Consider the following 12,251-nt stretch of genomic DNA (forward strand, 5'->3'; position numbering starts at 1 on the left):
AATTCATATCCGATACATACACCATTTGATTTACCAAACCAAACACCCCCTAAAGAAATGAGAGACAGAGAGAGGAAAGTGTGTCCCAACTAATTGACAGAAACAAAATCAATGTATCCCTTCCCTGGTATCCTGTCCGGACTCCTGAGCTTATAGTTTATATAGAATGGGAAATTTACAGCGACATCGACATTGAAGGCAACAATGGTGTCTTTGACCTCAACGATGATGACTCTGATGGCAAGACCGTGGGTGGTGACGAAGGAGGCGACGGACAGAGTGGGATAAGTTAGGGATAGCCGCGGTGTGAATGAGGTAAATTAACCATCATACCAAAGAGGATAACTGTTATGCTTATGAGCAGTGATGAAGAACGCCGCCGACGGTGGCGCTGTGCCGCTGGTTTGCGTCTCTCTCTCTCNGGGAGCCAGCAGGGTTTAAAAAAAACTATTGGGTACATACCTTTTGAGCACAATGGTCAAAGAGGAATACACCAGTTTCTCAGTCTCACTTGTCCTCATTTTACGGTTGTCATATAAGCTGGTGTCAATGCTAAGAGCTGGGTTTTTATCCATTTTCATGGTTTCAAGATCCCAAACTGGATCTTCCTGGGTTCAAACAGAGAGCTTGAGCCTTGACTTTGGCATGATCCTTACAACGGATTGTCTGATCCTGTCAATGGATAGCTTTTACACATGCCAATCGCGATTAAGTGTTCACACAGACTAATCAAAGTTACCCTAGTCCTTGAGACCATAGTCATTTTTGCTTGTTAAAAATGCACTAACCATCCGGAGTCCTGCATAATAAATTCTTTTCCCAACTATGTGGGTTAGCCACATATGATTCTGTTTCCCTATAACCTTCCCCCCTATAAAAGAAAAATTGATCATTATTAAATCTAATATGGATGCTAAAACTATTTTAATTGACCTTAAATGAATGCTCTATTTCAGAATGTCACCGACACATGGGCCAAAGAGGTGCTAAGCAATGAGGATGGTCTCACAGAAGAAAGAGTGGACAATGTGTTGAACAAGTTTCTAAACGATTTCAAGGAAAGCCAAGGCTGGCCTGCTTACTCAATGTCCAAAACAGCTATGAATGCCTACACAAGGATTTTGGCAAGGAAGTTCCCCAAATTTCGTATAAATTGTGTCTGCCCTGGTTATGTCAAAACTGACATCAACTATCACTCTGGGATCATTACTGTTGAAGAAGGTGCAGCTGGTCCTGTGAAGTTGGCTTTGTTGCCAGATGATGGCCCTTCTGGCCTTTTCTTTTTTCAGAAGGAAGTATCGACCTTTTAATTACAGATGGCCATAGTTCATCTTCCTGAGAGAGAAAAGAGATGGAGTTACCTTCTTGTCGCCGTACATCTCTTTGTTCCTTCTATGTATTGAACATCTTTCTTTTAATAAGGAAATAAAGTAAGCTGCAATTGGTAATAGAACAATATAATTTTGAATTTCATTTGTTACTGAAATTAGATTAGTTTGAGTATAAAAGAAAAAGAAATAAGATTAGGTTGCTTAGCCAGATTAGTTTCAGAAGTAGAGAATCTCCATGCAGACTATATAATCATCATTCAAATCATCTTTATTTTCTCAAATATGCTTTAATTTTGATTATCTTCCCTCGATTTAGAGTTATGAATTTGGCTTATCTTTGATTTGACCAAACAAAGGCTCTTTTCTTTCTAATGTATACAAGTAAATAAATTAATTAATTAATTAAGCTCAAGATACATCATATTCTCACAGCAGAAAAAAAAAGAAAAAGGAAGCACACATCAATTAAAAGCAAATAATTTCGACCGAAATACATACACTCCCTTCTAGCTAACATCAAAGTAATTCATTTGCTAAAGAATTGTAAGATCACAAAAACTCCACCATACCGAGAAATTCCAGGATGTAAAGCATGTCTAGTTCTCCTAACTAGATGATGTAGCTACCATGGTTCACTTGAACTGGCAAAGATCCAATATGTATAACAAGGATTTTAGTTCAACCATTGTTGAATTTGTAAAACTTCTGAATTAAGTGTAGACCAACACAATATGAACATGCAAGGCTTAGGAAGCACACTCCCATATGCCCAAAACAGTGGGATTATCAAAGAAGCATCCATCAAAAATTACAAAAGAAATTAAGTAGGATTAACAGCAAAAGGATATGCACCAGAATTAAAATAACAAGTACAGAATATCTACCTCAAGCAGTTAATTACCAGCAGATGAGTCAATATACAATTAATGGATCGGCCTACTAACAGCCCCAGTCATGGTTGTGTCCTAACTACTGAGTCCAGAAACTAGTCCATTGTGGACACACAGAAAATATCCTTTAGCAATGACTGCATTACTTGCTTCCTAGACATTTCAGGGTGCTCAGGACAATTATCAGTTTCAAATGGGGAATTGATAGAAACGATAGTATGAATCAGTTGTAGGAGTAATAATAAAAATATTCATTATTATTGTTATCCTCCTCAGGTCTCTGGAACATGTTGTCAAAAATACAGAGCAGAAATAACAGCAATAAAAACATGGAGAAACTCCTAAAAAAATACAAATGCAAGTCAAAAAGATGAATGGCAACACCGCACAGACTTAATCCATATTTTCCTTGTTTCCATGTCACACTTGCAGTCAGATTGGCAGCCAAGTTCATCTTTAACTCCAAAGTTAAGCATTTCAAAGCTAACATGAAAATTTTAAAGCACACTGAATCACAGTACCTTGAACGAAACTACAAAAGGATTTCCTCACTTTATCTTGTTGGTTTATTAAATAACAGCATTGAGGAGAAGAATCCAACTTCTTCCCTGCCTTGCACACCTCCTCCATAGTCCATACCAAAGAAAAAAATAATAAATAAATAAAGGAATAACAGAAAGGTCCCATGGAGGCAGCTGCAATAGAAACAATGTGAAAATTGTTTAGAAGCAGTAAGACTATAGTCTCTAGACTGGTAGACCATTACCAAGAAGTATCCAACCTCTTCAGTTAATAAATCCCACAAGCCCTGCTATATTAATTCAATAGAAGTGGCAAAAGGAGATGTTTTACCTTATAATTCTCAGTGAAAACAGAAAATCAAACAATAATACTGTCTCATAGATTCAAATTTTAAATCTATATAATCCCCCTTTTACTCTTCCAAATAGGATATATCCATGACATATTTACAACATACATTTCTATAAATTAGACAACTCATTTCTGACCTTCCTTCCCCAAGGTGATTCTCTGTGTTCAATCTTCTAGAACCCTCTTATCTTATAGATCAATGCTGCCAAGCACTAAACTTTTCCCCTCTTTGTATTCTTCCTTCCCCTTATACCTGGTTCTATACAAACAAATACCCCATGTTTATGATTCAATCTACAAGGTATTCTGCATGAAAGTAGAGCAAGAAACCTTTCACTCAGAAGCTCAAAACTCCAGAAAGCACATGCTCTACCTTGGATGCACAGATTGAAAAAAATTGTATTGTTGATGCACAGGTTCATCAAATGTTTTACCTACCATAGTTGGGTCTCAATAACCAGAGCACAACTCTCACAGTCAAGTGCCCATACAGGGTGGAAATTAATAGAGGCTTGAAAGGAAATCTGATTACAGAAACAGTACACACAGAACACGATAGAATCAAAATTCGAACTCAAATTACAATTTATTCCGCATAATCCAATTGATTCTAAGCTGTAAACATATTAACATACCTGAAAACAAGAGAAATTGAATAGTTTCAAGTTCAATCCTCAGCAACGAAATGGGTTTGAAGTACAGGAAAGAAGGAACATAACAGAGCTGTAGATTGAAGATGAATCAAGAAAATAAAAATGGGGAAAAAAATAAATAAATAAACTTGGACCACTTCTCTGTATCGTTCCAATTTTATCAGATGTCTCTTAAGAGAGAACATGCATCCGTGCCTACTATAATATTAAGTCGAAGCAATTTGTATGAATTAACGATATGAGATTATCTTACATGAGACGCTAAAACCATTCTTGGGATATGTGCTTTGTGGGCTGGATCTGGGCTCAATAATATGGGCTTGTTAAACATTGACATCGTATTTTGGGGGTGGCTTCCTGATGCAATGGTGATTGTACATAAGTTTCTCAAGGTTTCACAAAATAGAGGGTATTCTTAGGTTGTGCACCTAATTGTGTCATGGAAGGGTAATGTGATATTTTTAACCACTAGAGATCTTGGGAATGATTTTTCTTCGACATGTAAGCAAGGGAGCTCTATATTTTCCTATTCTCTAAAGTTTAGCCGCTTTACCACATTTTTTTTTTCTGAAAAAACGAGTCAAGTAAAAAAACTTGATTTTTCAACTATGGTCACTAGTATGATTTTTAAAAATGATTTTGGGATTAGTATTGATCTTGAGTCTTGACTGATACCAATATCAATATGGATTGAGCCGAGTAAGCCACATGATTTTGCCCTTAATTTTGATTTGGGCAAAAGAAGCTTGCCAATGGAGGCTAAGCGGAGGCATCTGGGTAGGGGGTAATGTGAATTTTTCGCACCCTCCTATCTCTAGGCATAGATCCTTCCAAGTAGGTGGGGTTCTTTTTTCCTTTTGATTTAAAAATTATTTAGTGGACTAATTTTGCAGCCAATTAGGATACCAACATTTCATAAAAAAAAAAAGATAACTCATTAGTTTTTTTTTTTTTTTTTTTTTTTTTTTTGTCAAAAACTGATGTTTTATCAACAAAATATCAGAAGAAGAGAAACTCCATGTTAGAGTAAAATTTTATTACAATCCCAACATTGTTGCCCACACCAACTAGACATTAAACGCCTCCGAACCTATCATAGCCCTCAAATATTGCCTTCGCGAATGGAAATTTAGCACATCTCTCCCCTTCCCAATGTTTCAATTTCAAAGTAATTGGAAAAATTGCTGAGATTTACTAGATAAAAAAATATAGGAAAGAGGAAAGAAGAAAGCTAATTGGTTACGTGACCCCAGCACTAATGGGGGGGCCAATGAGGGGGGTGCACATGGGCATCAACAGGTGATGGATTTTTTTATTTCAAAGGGGCGGAACAGTCTTTCATCCCTCTTTGTGTCTGGTCGCATGAGCCACCAACCAAGTAGCATTATTTTCCCAAAAAATAAATTACAATGCAAATATGATTGACTTTGTTTTGCTCCTGATTTTCTTGTAAACCTACTTGTTTTGTAATTATTTTTTTAATCTAGTAGAGCTAGGAAATTGTCCCCCTGTTTTTTTTCTCCATCAAGTTGAATAAATTGGGAATGATATCTGAAGATGACTATTGGTTGAGCTCTTTGTTCCTCGTCATCTACGTCGAGAATTCATTAACCACAAGAAAAGGGTTGTACAGGCTAGGCAAAGATAATAGGGGTTCCAACACTGCAAGTTCCACAGCCACTATCTCCAGTTACCCACTCTACTTGGTCGTTGGAGCCCCACTAAACACGTAGGTGGGGTGATTGGGGGTGAAAGTATCAAACGATTGTATTTTGACTGTTTCCACATATTGAAAGGTATCACATACATAGGGTTTGACATTATTTTGATTATTATGTAATAATCAAACTCAATTTGAGTACATCTCTTACTATAAATAGGGATGTAAACAAATCAAATTTGGATCGGATGTGATTGGATCCAGATATTCCCTGACCGGATACGGGTACCCCTAAATGGATACGGATGCAAATCGAATTCGAATTTTCGACCATTTGTTTAGTCTCTAACTTGTGTAATCCAAACTTTCCTTCCCTTGTTGAATACAAATTGCTCTTAATCCATCTTTCTAAGTTGTCTTAGATCTTTTCCTCATTCTCTAGAACATGTCTAAATTTCAAAAACCCTTAAAATCATTAATTGATCATTTAATCCGATTGGATAATTGTTTTCCAAATAATTTGGATTTGAATTCAGACACCCTAAACTTTGACCGAATACGTATACCCCTAAGCAGAGATGGTTTCGAATTTAAATTTTGATTGGATAATTATTTTCCGAATAATTTGGATTTGAATTCAGATACCCTTTGACCAGATACATATACCCCTAAACAAATATGGTTTTGAATTTGAATTTTGACTATCCATTTACATCCCTAAATATAAACATTGGCTGAGTAATTTAGTAATTTTAAAATTGTAACCGTGATTCTGTTTTGGTTTTAAAGTTTAAACCGTTAATAAACTGTTTAAAAGCCGTTAAGCCGACCAACATATACGTAGTAAGTTTAAGCCATTTAATGTTAAGTTTACATACATTTCAATACAAAAATTTAAGTTTGCATTAAACAACAATTAAAAAAAAAACATAAAACAATAAACAATTCGATTCCATTTAATGTTATAATTTACATCCATTTCACTAAATATTTCAAAGGTAAAGAAGTTGTTTGGAAAATAAAAAATTAAAAAAAAATCGTTTAAACTGAAACCATTTATAAATAGTTTCGATTTTAATATATAAAATTATTTATTAAATGATTCAATTTTGATTTTATCTAAACAATTATTGTACCAAACCAAATCAAACCATCTATAGATTAACACCTTAGATGTGACTGAATGTAATTTTTTGGCTTTACTTTCTACCAAAGAAAATGTGTGTGGCTGGAGCTGGACCTTATTTAATTTTTACAGATTTTTCAAACTTCAAAATTCATAATCCACAAATTCCATCCAGATATTTCCGACGGCCGCCCCCAATCAACTCGACTTCTCATTATCTCATTCACGTCATGCACGGCATGTAGACATGTTGGAATGTTTGTCCAGGTCCTCCCAACCGACGGTTGCAATGTTGGACACCCAACACATTGCGTCTACTTCACTTCTCTAGTCAAATCTCTTCCATTCCTTCATAATATAAATAGTATGAATTACTTACCTGCTGTACATCAGTGAATGTTTTAATACATAGAGTTCCCCGGATCACTTATTCTTCATCATCATCATCCAAAATGTCTGCAACAAAGAAGTAATTTTTTTTATTTTGTGAAATCCATTTAAGGCCTCAACTAATTGATCTAACATAATTCTACTGCTATGTTGCAGATTGGCAGTTGTTACAGGATCCAATAAGGGGATTGGATTCGAGATATGTCGCCAGTTAGCCACTATTGGCATTACAGTGGTATTGACAGCTAGAGATGAGAAGAGGGGTGTTGAAGCTGTGGAGAAGCTCAAAGGGTCTGGACTCTCTCATGTGGTTTTTCATCAGCTTGATGTGATGGACCCTGCTAGTATTGCTTCCCTGGCTGACTTCATCAAAACCCAGTTTGGAAAGCTTGATATCTTGGTAACATTTGGAACATAATCAATATATTTGCTCAATAGCTAGCTAGAACTCACTTGCAGAAATCCTGCATCTTGATTGATTTACTCTCTAGACTGACGTAGGTTGAACTTCATTGCAGGTGAACAATGCAGGAATTACTGGATTTATATTAGATGATGATGCTCAAAGGGCCCTGCAGGCAGTAGATGGTCCTGTAAGTCTCTACTTTACAATCAAAACCTGGCATTTATATCTTGACCTTCTGGGCTTCAGATTTCTTAAGTTATTTCACGTGTGATGCTTCAACATACTCTTTAGTTTTCTATCAAATTTAATCAACTACTTATATGCTTGATGATTGTAGATTCCAAACCAAACTCATGATTTGTAATAAATTGTTCCCAGAATGATCTTGGCATTTTAGAGTTCAATGGTGATCTAGAGAGAGAGAGAGAGAGACATCTGTGTCATGAATCATGATAGTGTCTTAGCTAACAGAGGGCTAAACTTCACTTCCCCAAAAATTAATGAAAAATACTGAACTGTTTTTACTGATGCAGAATGAAGTTCGGATATCCAAATTCAATGAAGTAGCAAGACAGACCCATGAAACAGCCGAAGAATGTGTGCAAACAAACTACTATGGTACCAAAAGAGTGACTGAAGCACTTCTTCCCCTCCTTCAGCTATCTGATTCGCCAAGAATTGTTAATGTTTCATCAAGTGCAGGGAAGCTACGGGTATAGAGAAGCTATTCCTTTTGGTTTATTAATGGATTTTCAATTTCTCTAATATATTATCCATTCAGTTCAAATAAACTTTGTATTGAGATATAAGAGTTTTACTAACATAACCTAGAGGACATGGAAGAGCTTGAGCCTTTGACTTTGGCATGATCCTTACACTGGATTGTCTGATTTTTGTGTACCAATCTGGATTAAGTTTTAGCACAGACCATTCAAACTTACCTTAGTGACCATTTCACCTGTTAAAAATGCACCAACCCTCCGGAACTCCTACACACTCAATAAATCCTTTTCCCAACTATTTGGGTTTCATTATGCATGACTCTGTTTCCTTGTAACCTTTCTCCCTATAAAAGAAAAACTGATAACTATATCAGATACTAAAAATATTTGAATTGATCTTAAAGGAATGTTCTGTTGCAGAATGTCACCGACGCATGGGCCAAAGAAGTGCTAAGTGATGAGGATGGCCTCACAGAAGAAAGAGTGGACGATGTGTTGAACAAGTTTCTAAAGGATTTCAAGGAAACCCAGGGCTGGCCTGCCTACACAATGTCCAAAGCAGCCATGAATGCCTACACAAGGATTCTGGCAAGGAAGTTCCCCAAATTTCGCATAAATTGTATCTGCCCTGGTTATGTTAAAACTGACATAAACTACAACACTGGGATGTATACTGTTGAAGAAGGTGCAGCAGGTCCTGTGAAGTTGGCTTTGTTGCTTGATGATGGCCCTTCTGGCTTTTTCTTTTTTCAGAAGGAAGTATCAACCTTTTAATCGTGCATGGCCGTAGTTCATCTTTTTGAGAGGGAAAGAGCTGGAGTTATCTTGTCATCCTCGTATATCTCTTTGTTTCTTCTCTGTATTGAGCATCTTTCAGAAGCTTTTTCTTTTTCTTTCTAATGTATGTAACTAAATAAAGGGTTGATTTCATGGGTTCGTAGCACTCCAAAATCATACTAAGTAGATCACTATATCTTAATAAGATGGGCCATCCACAGACTCAGATGGCAGAGACAGTTCATGGCTATGACAGATTACACATTTGCTTGGCAGTACTTGTAGATATCGATTCAATTTTGATTCCAAATGTGTTAGAGCAAACACCAAGATATACGAGAATAAATAAAACTAGATCCGCACAACACATAGAGATTTAACGAGGTTCACACACCAATGTGGTGTGCTATGTCCTCGGGCGAAGAAGAAGATGTTTCACTATGCAGAAGAGAGATTACATCAAAACAGTGGCAAGAAAATTCGCCCTGAAACCCTAGCTCGAAAAACCCCTAAAATACAATGACTTTCTCAACAAGACAACAGTACATTATATACTTCAAGTCGCGGGTCGACCCATCGGGTGGCAGTCAATCCAGTCAAACCACACCTCAGGAGCTACACCCACATACGAGATCAGTGTTGGGTTCCTTATCAGCCCAACCCCTCTGCTTCCATCACAGATCTCAGAAAAACTTCCCATTTTGGTCACCACCAAAATATATTGGAGTCAGTCAATTTTCAAAACGGGTCAAGAATTCGAGACAAACTTAACAAAATGCACAATCCTTCCATGGGAGCTAGACCTACACACTGCCTGAGAGGAAAATTTACAAGAAAGGGGTTAACTGGAAAAGCCAAACCCGAGAATTAAATAGAAAATCTAGAAGCACAAGAAGCCAATGAATGGGCTTCCCTTACACACTCACGATCAATGTAAAGAATGAACAGAAGTACAGTCACTAGAATTAAACAGAAAATCTGAGAGAAAAATTTACAAGAAAGGGGTTAACTGGAAAAGCCAAACCCAAGAATTAAACAGAAAATCTAGAAGCGCAAGAAGCCAATGAATGGGCTTCCCTTACACACTCACGATCAATGTGAAGAATGAATAGAAGTACAGTCACAAAAACTATTTAAAACTATTTAAAACTATTTAAAGAATAACCTTGGAGTATCCTCCACAACAGATCTTGCTACTCAATAGAGTGATGCCTCAAAAACTATTTAAAACCATATGAATGGCGAGAGCGGATCAGGTTCTCATATGAGAACCATTCTTGTACGGTCTGACCACATAGATGGAATCCACCACAAGGTTATTCTCGTACAAGAACCTAATCCACACTATGAATGAGCATAACATTTAACTGTTAAAGTCAATTTAATTAAGCATGTTTTTTAAAAGCACATCCCTCCCTCAAAGAAGACTTCACCAAGCCCAAGGGCTACCTACACGAGGCCTCCAAAAAAAATAAGTTAAAGGAGAGTACTTACCTGCAAGAACAAACACCAACAAATACGAGAAAAAAAAAATGCAAATTCACACACCGATGTAGTGTACTATGTCATCGGGCAATGAATAAGATAATTCACTATTTTGGAAGAAAAGTTACAATAAAGATCTCTCTTAAGAACACCTAAATTGCTACAAGAAAACTTGCCTAGAAACCCGTAACACCAGAAACCCTCAAATTTTACTATGCTTGCTCAACAAAACGATAGTACATATATACTCCTTCCAGTTGGGTGTGACATAGTTTCTTCGATCGAGAAGAAAAATAAATGAAGAAAGATTAAAACTTAATTTCATAATCTAGAGGAATAGCATATTATGTGAACTGATTTCATCCAAATTGATAGATACCTGATAAAATGTTAAATCTACCATCTTTGTTACCCCCCTCTATTTGATCGTTTGTTAGAAAATAAATATGGGCAGAGTATAAGACTTATCTGGATCTGTTGTAATTGCATCGGATGGTATTTAAATTCACAATATCGTTGTAATCCTTCTTATTGAATCAAGAGCAAACAGAATTTGAGTTGACTATCCTTAAGGTTTTTAAACTCCCCTAATTGTGCAACCGGGTTGACCATTTGTGTTTATTCCTCCAAGATAAAACAACTCATAATCATATAAGGTGCACTCCAATATGTGATTACACAGGAAGTCTGAAGGCTATACTCTTTATCAGACACAAAGAGACTTGGAAACAAAATACTTAGTGGGAAGAACAAAAACTCTTGTTTTAAAATCCCCTATCTAATTTTCAGACCATCTATAAAATATATAAACAAATTAAAATTTTCATGTATGGGTGTACCTGTTCATAAACAGATGTGTCTGTATGTGTAAAAACATCCTTGTACACATACAAGAGTGTCTGTACACCCGTAAATAAATGTAGACCACACCCACATCCACACCCACACCCATCCTTGACACGAGAAATTTTTAAATACTTTGACATTAAATATAAATAAATCCAACATTGTTGGAATCCTAACTAAACATGTAAGTGGTGATTGTGAAAGCATCGAACAGTTGTATTTTGACCATTTTCATGTATTAAAATGCATTACGTATGTATGTTTGGCAATTGACACTGTTTTGAGTGCTATGTAATTGACAGGAGAATGCATACATATTCATGACTATGACCGTAGGTAAACCTTCCTCAATTGATGGAGGAGAACTTACAAAGTTTTTTAATCGCAAGACCGTAAGACATGATGACATAATAATTTCTTTGACCGTATGCGGTTTTTAACCTTTTCTTGCTGCCGAAGAAAATGTCTCACGTCATGCCTGGCGTCAGCTTACCTGCTTAATTAATCTCTACTCAAACATCTTGACATCAGAATATTTTTGTGCATTCCTGAGCCATACGAATCAGGGATGTACATGAACCTCATCCTTTCTCGATACAATATTGATAGGCTACATCGGCTTATGCTGAATCTTTGTTCCTTGCTCACGTCATAGCTGGCGTCCACATCCATTCTTTTCAACAATGTCTATTGTTAAGTTTGTCTCGAAATTTTGATTCGTTTTGAAGATTGATCCGATCTGATAAATTTTGGTGGCAACTTGAATGGAAAATTTTTTGAAATCTATGATGGAAGCAGAGGGGTTGGGCCGATAGGCCCAAGCCCGGAGCCGATCACTGATCTCGTATGGGGGTGCAGGGGCGTAGCACCCACGGTATGGTTCAACCGGATCGATCGCGACCCGATGGGTCGACCCATGATTTTAGAGTATATATAATGTACTGTTCCTTGTTGAGAAAGTCATTGTATTCTAGGGTTTTTTCTCGCCGCTGCTAAGGTGTAATCTCTCTTCTGCATAGTGAATCATCTTCTTCTTCACCTGAGGACGTAGCACACCACCTTGGTGTGTGAACCTCGTTAAATCTCTGTGTC

At 36.7% G+C, this 12,251-nt stretch overlaps 1 protein-coding gene and 1 long non-coding RNA gene across 2 annotated transcripts; one reads left to right on the plus strand and one right to left on the minus strand.

The window, feature by feature from the left end:
* Positions 1-1,000: 1,000 nt before the first annotated feature.
* LOC122088733 lies at positions 1,001-3,946 on the minus strand. Its single transcript, XR_006143127.1, has 2 exons — positions 3,730-3,946; positions 1,001-3,618 (listed from the first exon to the last, which is right to left on the minus strand). It is a non-coding gene; the product is annotated as an uncharacterized LOC122088733 (long non-coding RNA).
* Positions 3,947-6,849: 2,903 nt separating this feature from the next.
* On the plus strand, positions 6,850-8,987 carry LOC122088731 (salutaridine reductase-like). The gene is made up of 5 exons (XM_042658055.1): positions 6,850-7,002; positions 7,080-7,323; positions 7,442-7,516; positions 7,863-8,042; positions 8,472-8,987. Exons 1-5 carry the CDS (start codon positions 6,986-6,988, stop codon positions 8,823-8,825), a joined length of 870 nt encoding a protein of 289 aa, XP_042513989.1. The 5' UTR covers positions 6,850-6,985; the 3' UTR covers positions 8,826-8,987.
* The last annotated feature ends 3,264 nt before the right edge of the window (positions 8,988-12,251 follow it).

This window comes from Macadamia integrifolia, chromosome 9 (assembly GCF_013358625.1).
Source record: "Macadamia integrifolia cultivar HAES 741 chromosome 9, SCU_Mint_v3, whole genome shotgun sequence".
Taxonomy (NCBI): domain Eukaryota; kingdom Viridiplantae; phylum Streptophyta; class Magnoliopsida; order Proteales; family Proteaceae; genus Macadamia; species Macadamia integrifolia.

Bases quoted from the DNA above. Each gene is read 5' to 3' on its own strand.
- LOC122088731 (XM_042658055.1), top strand. The intron at 7,324-7,441 runs GTAACATTTGGA...ACTTCATTGCAG, and splicing joins TTGGAAAGCTTGATATCTTG to GTGAACAATGCAGGAATTAC. The intron at 8,043-8,471 runs GTATAGAGAAGC...GTTCTGTTGCAG, and splicing joins CAAGTGCAGGGAAGCTACGG to AATGTCACCGACGCATGGGC.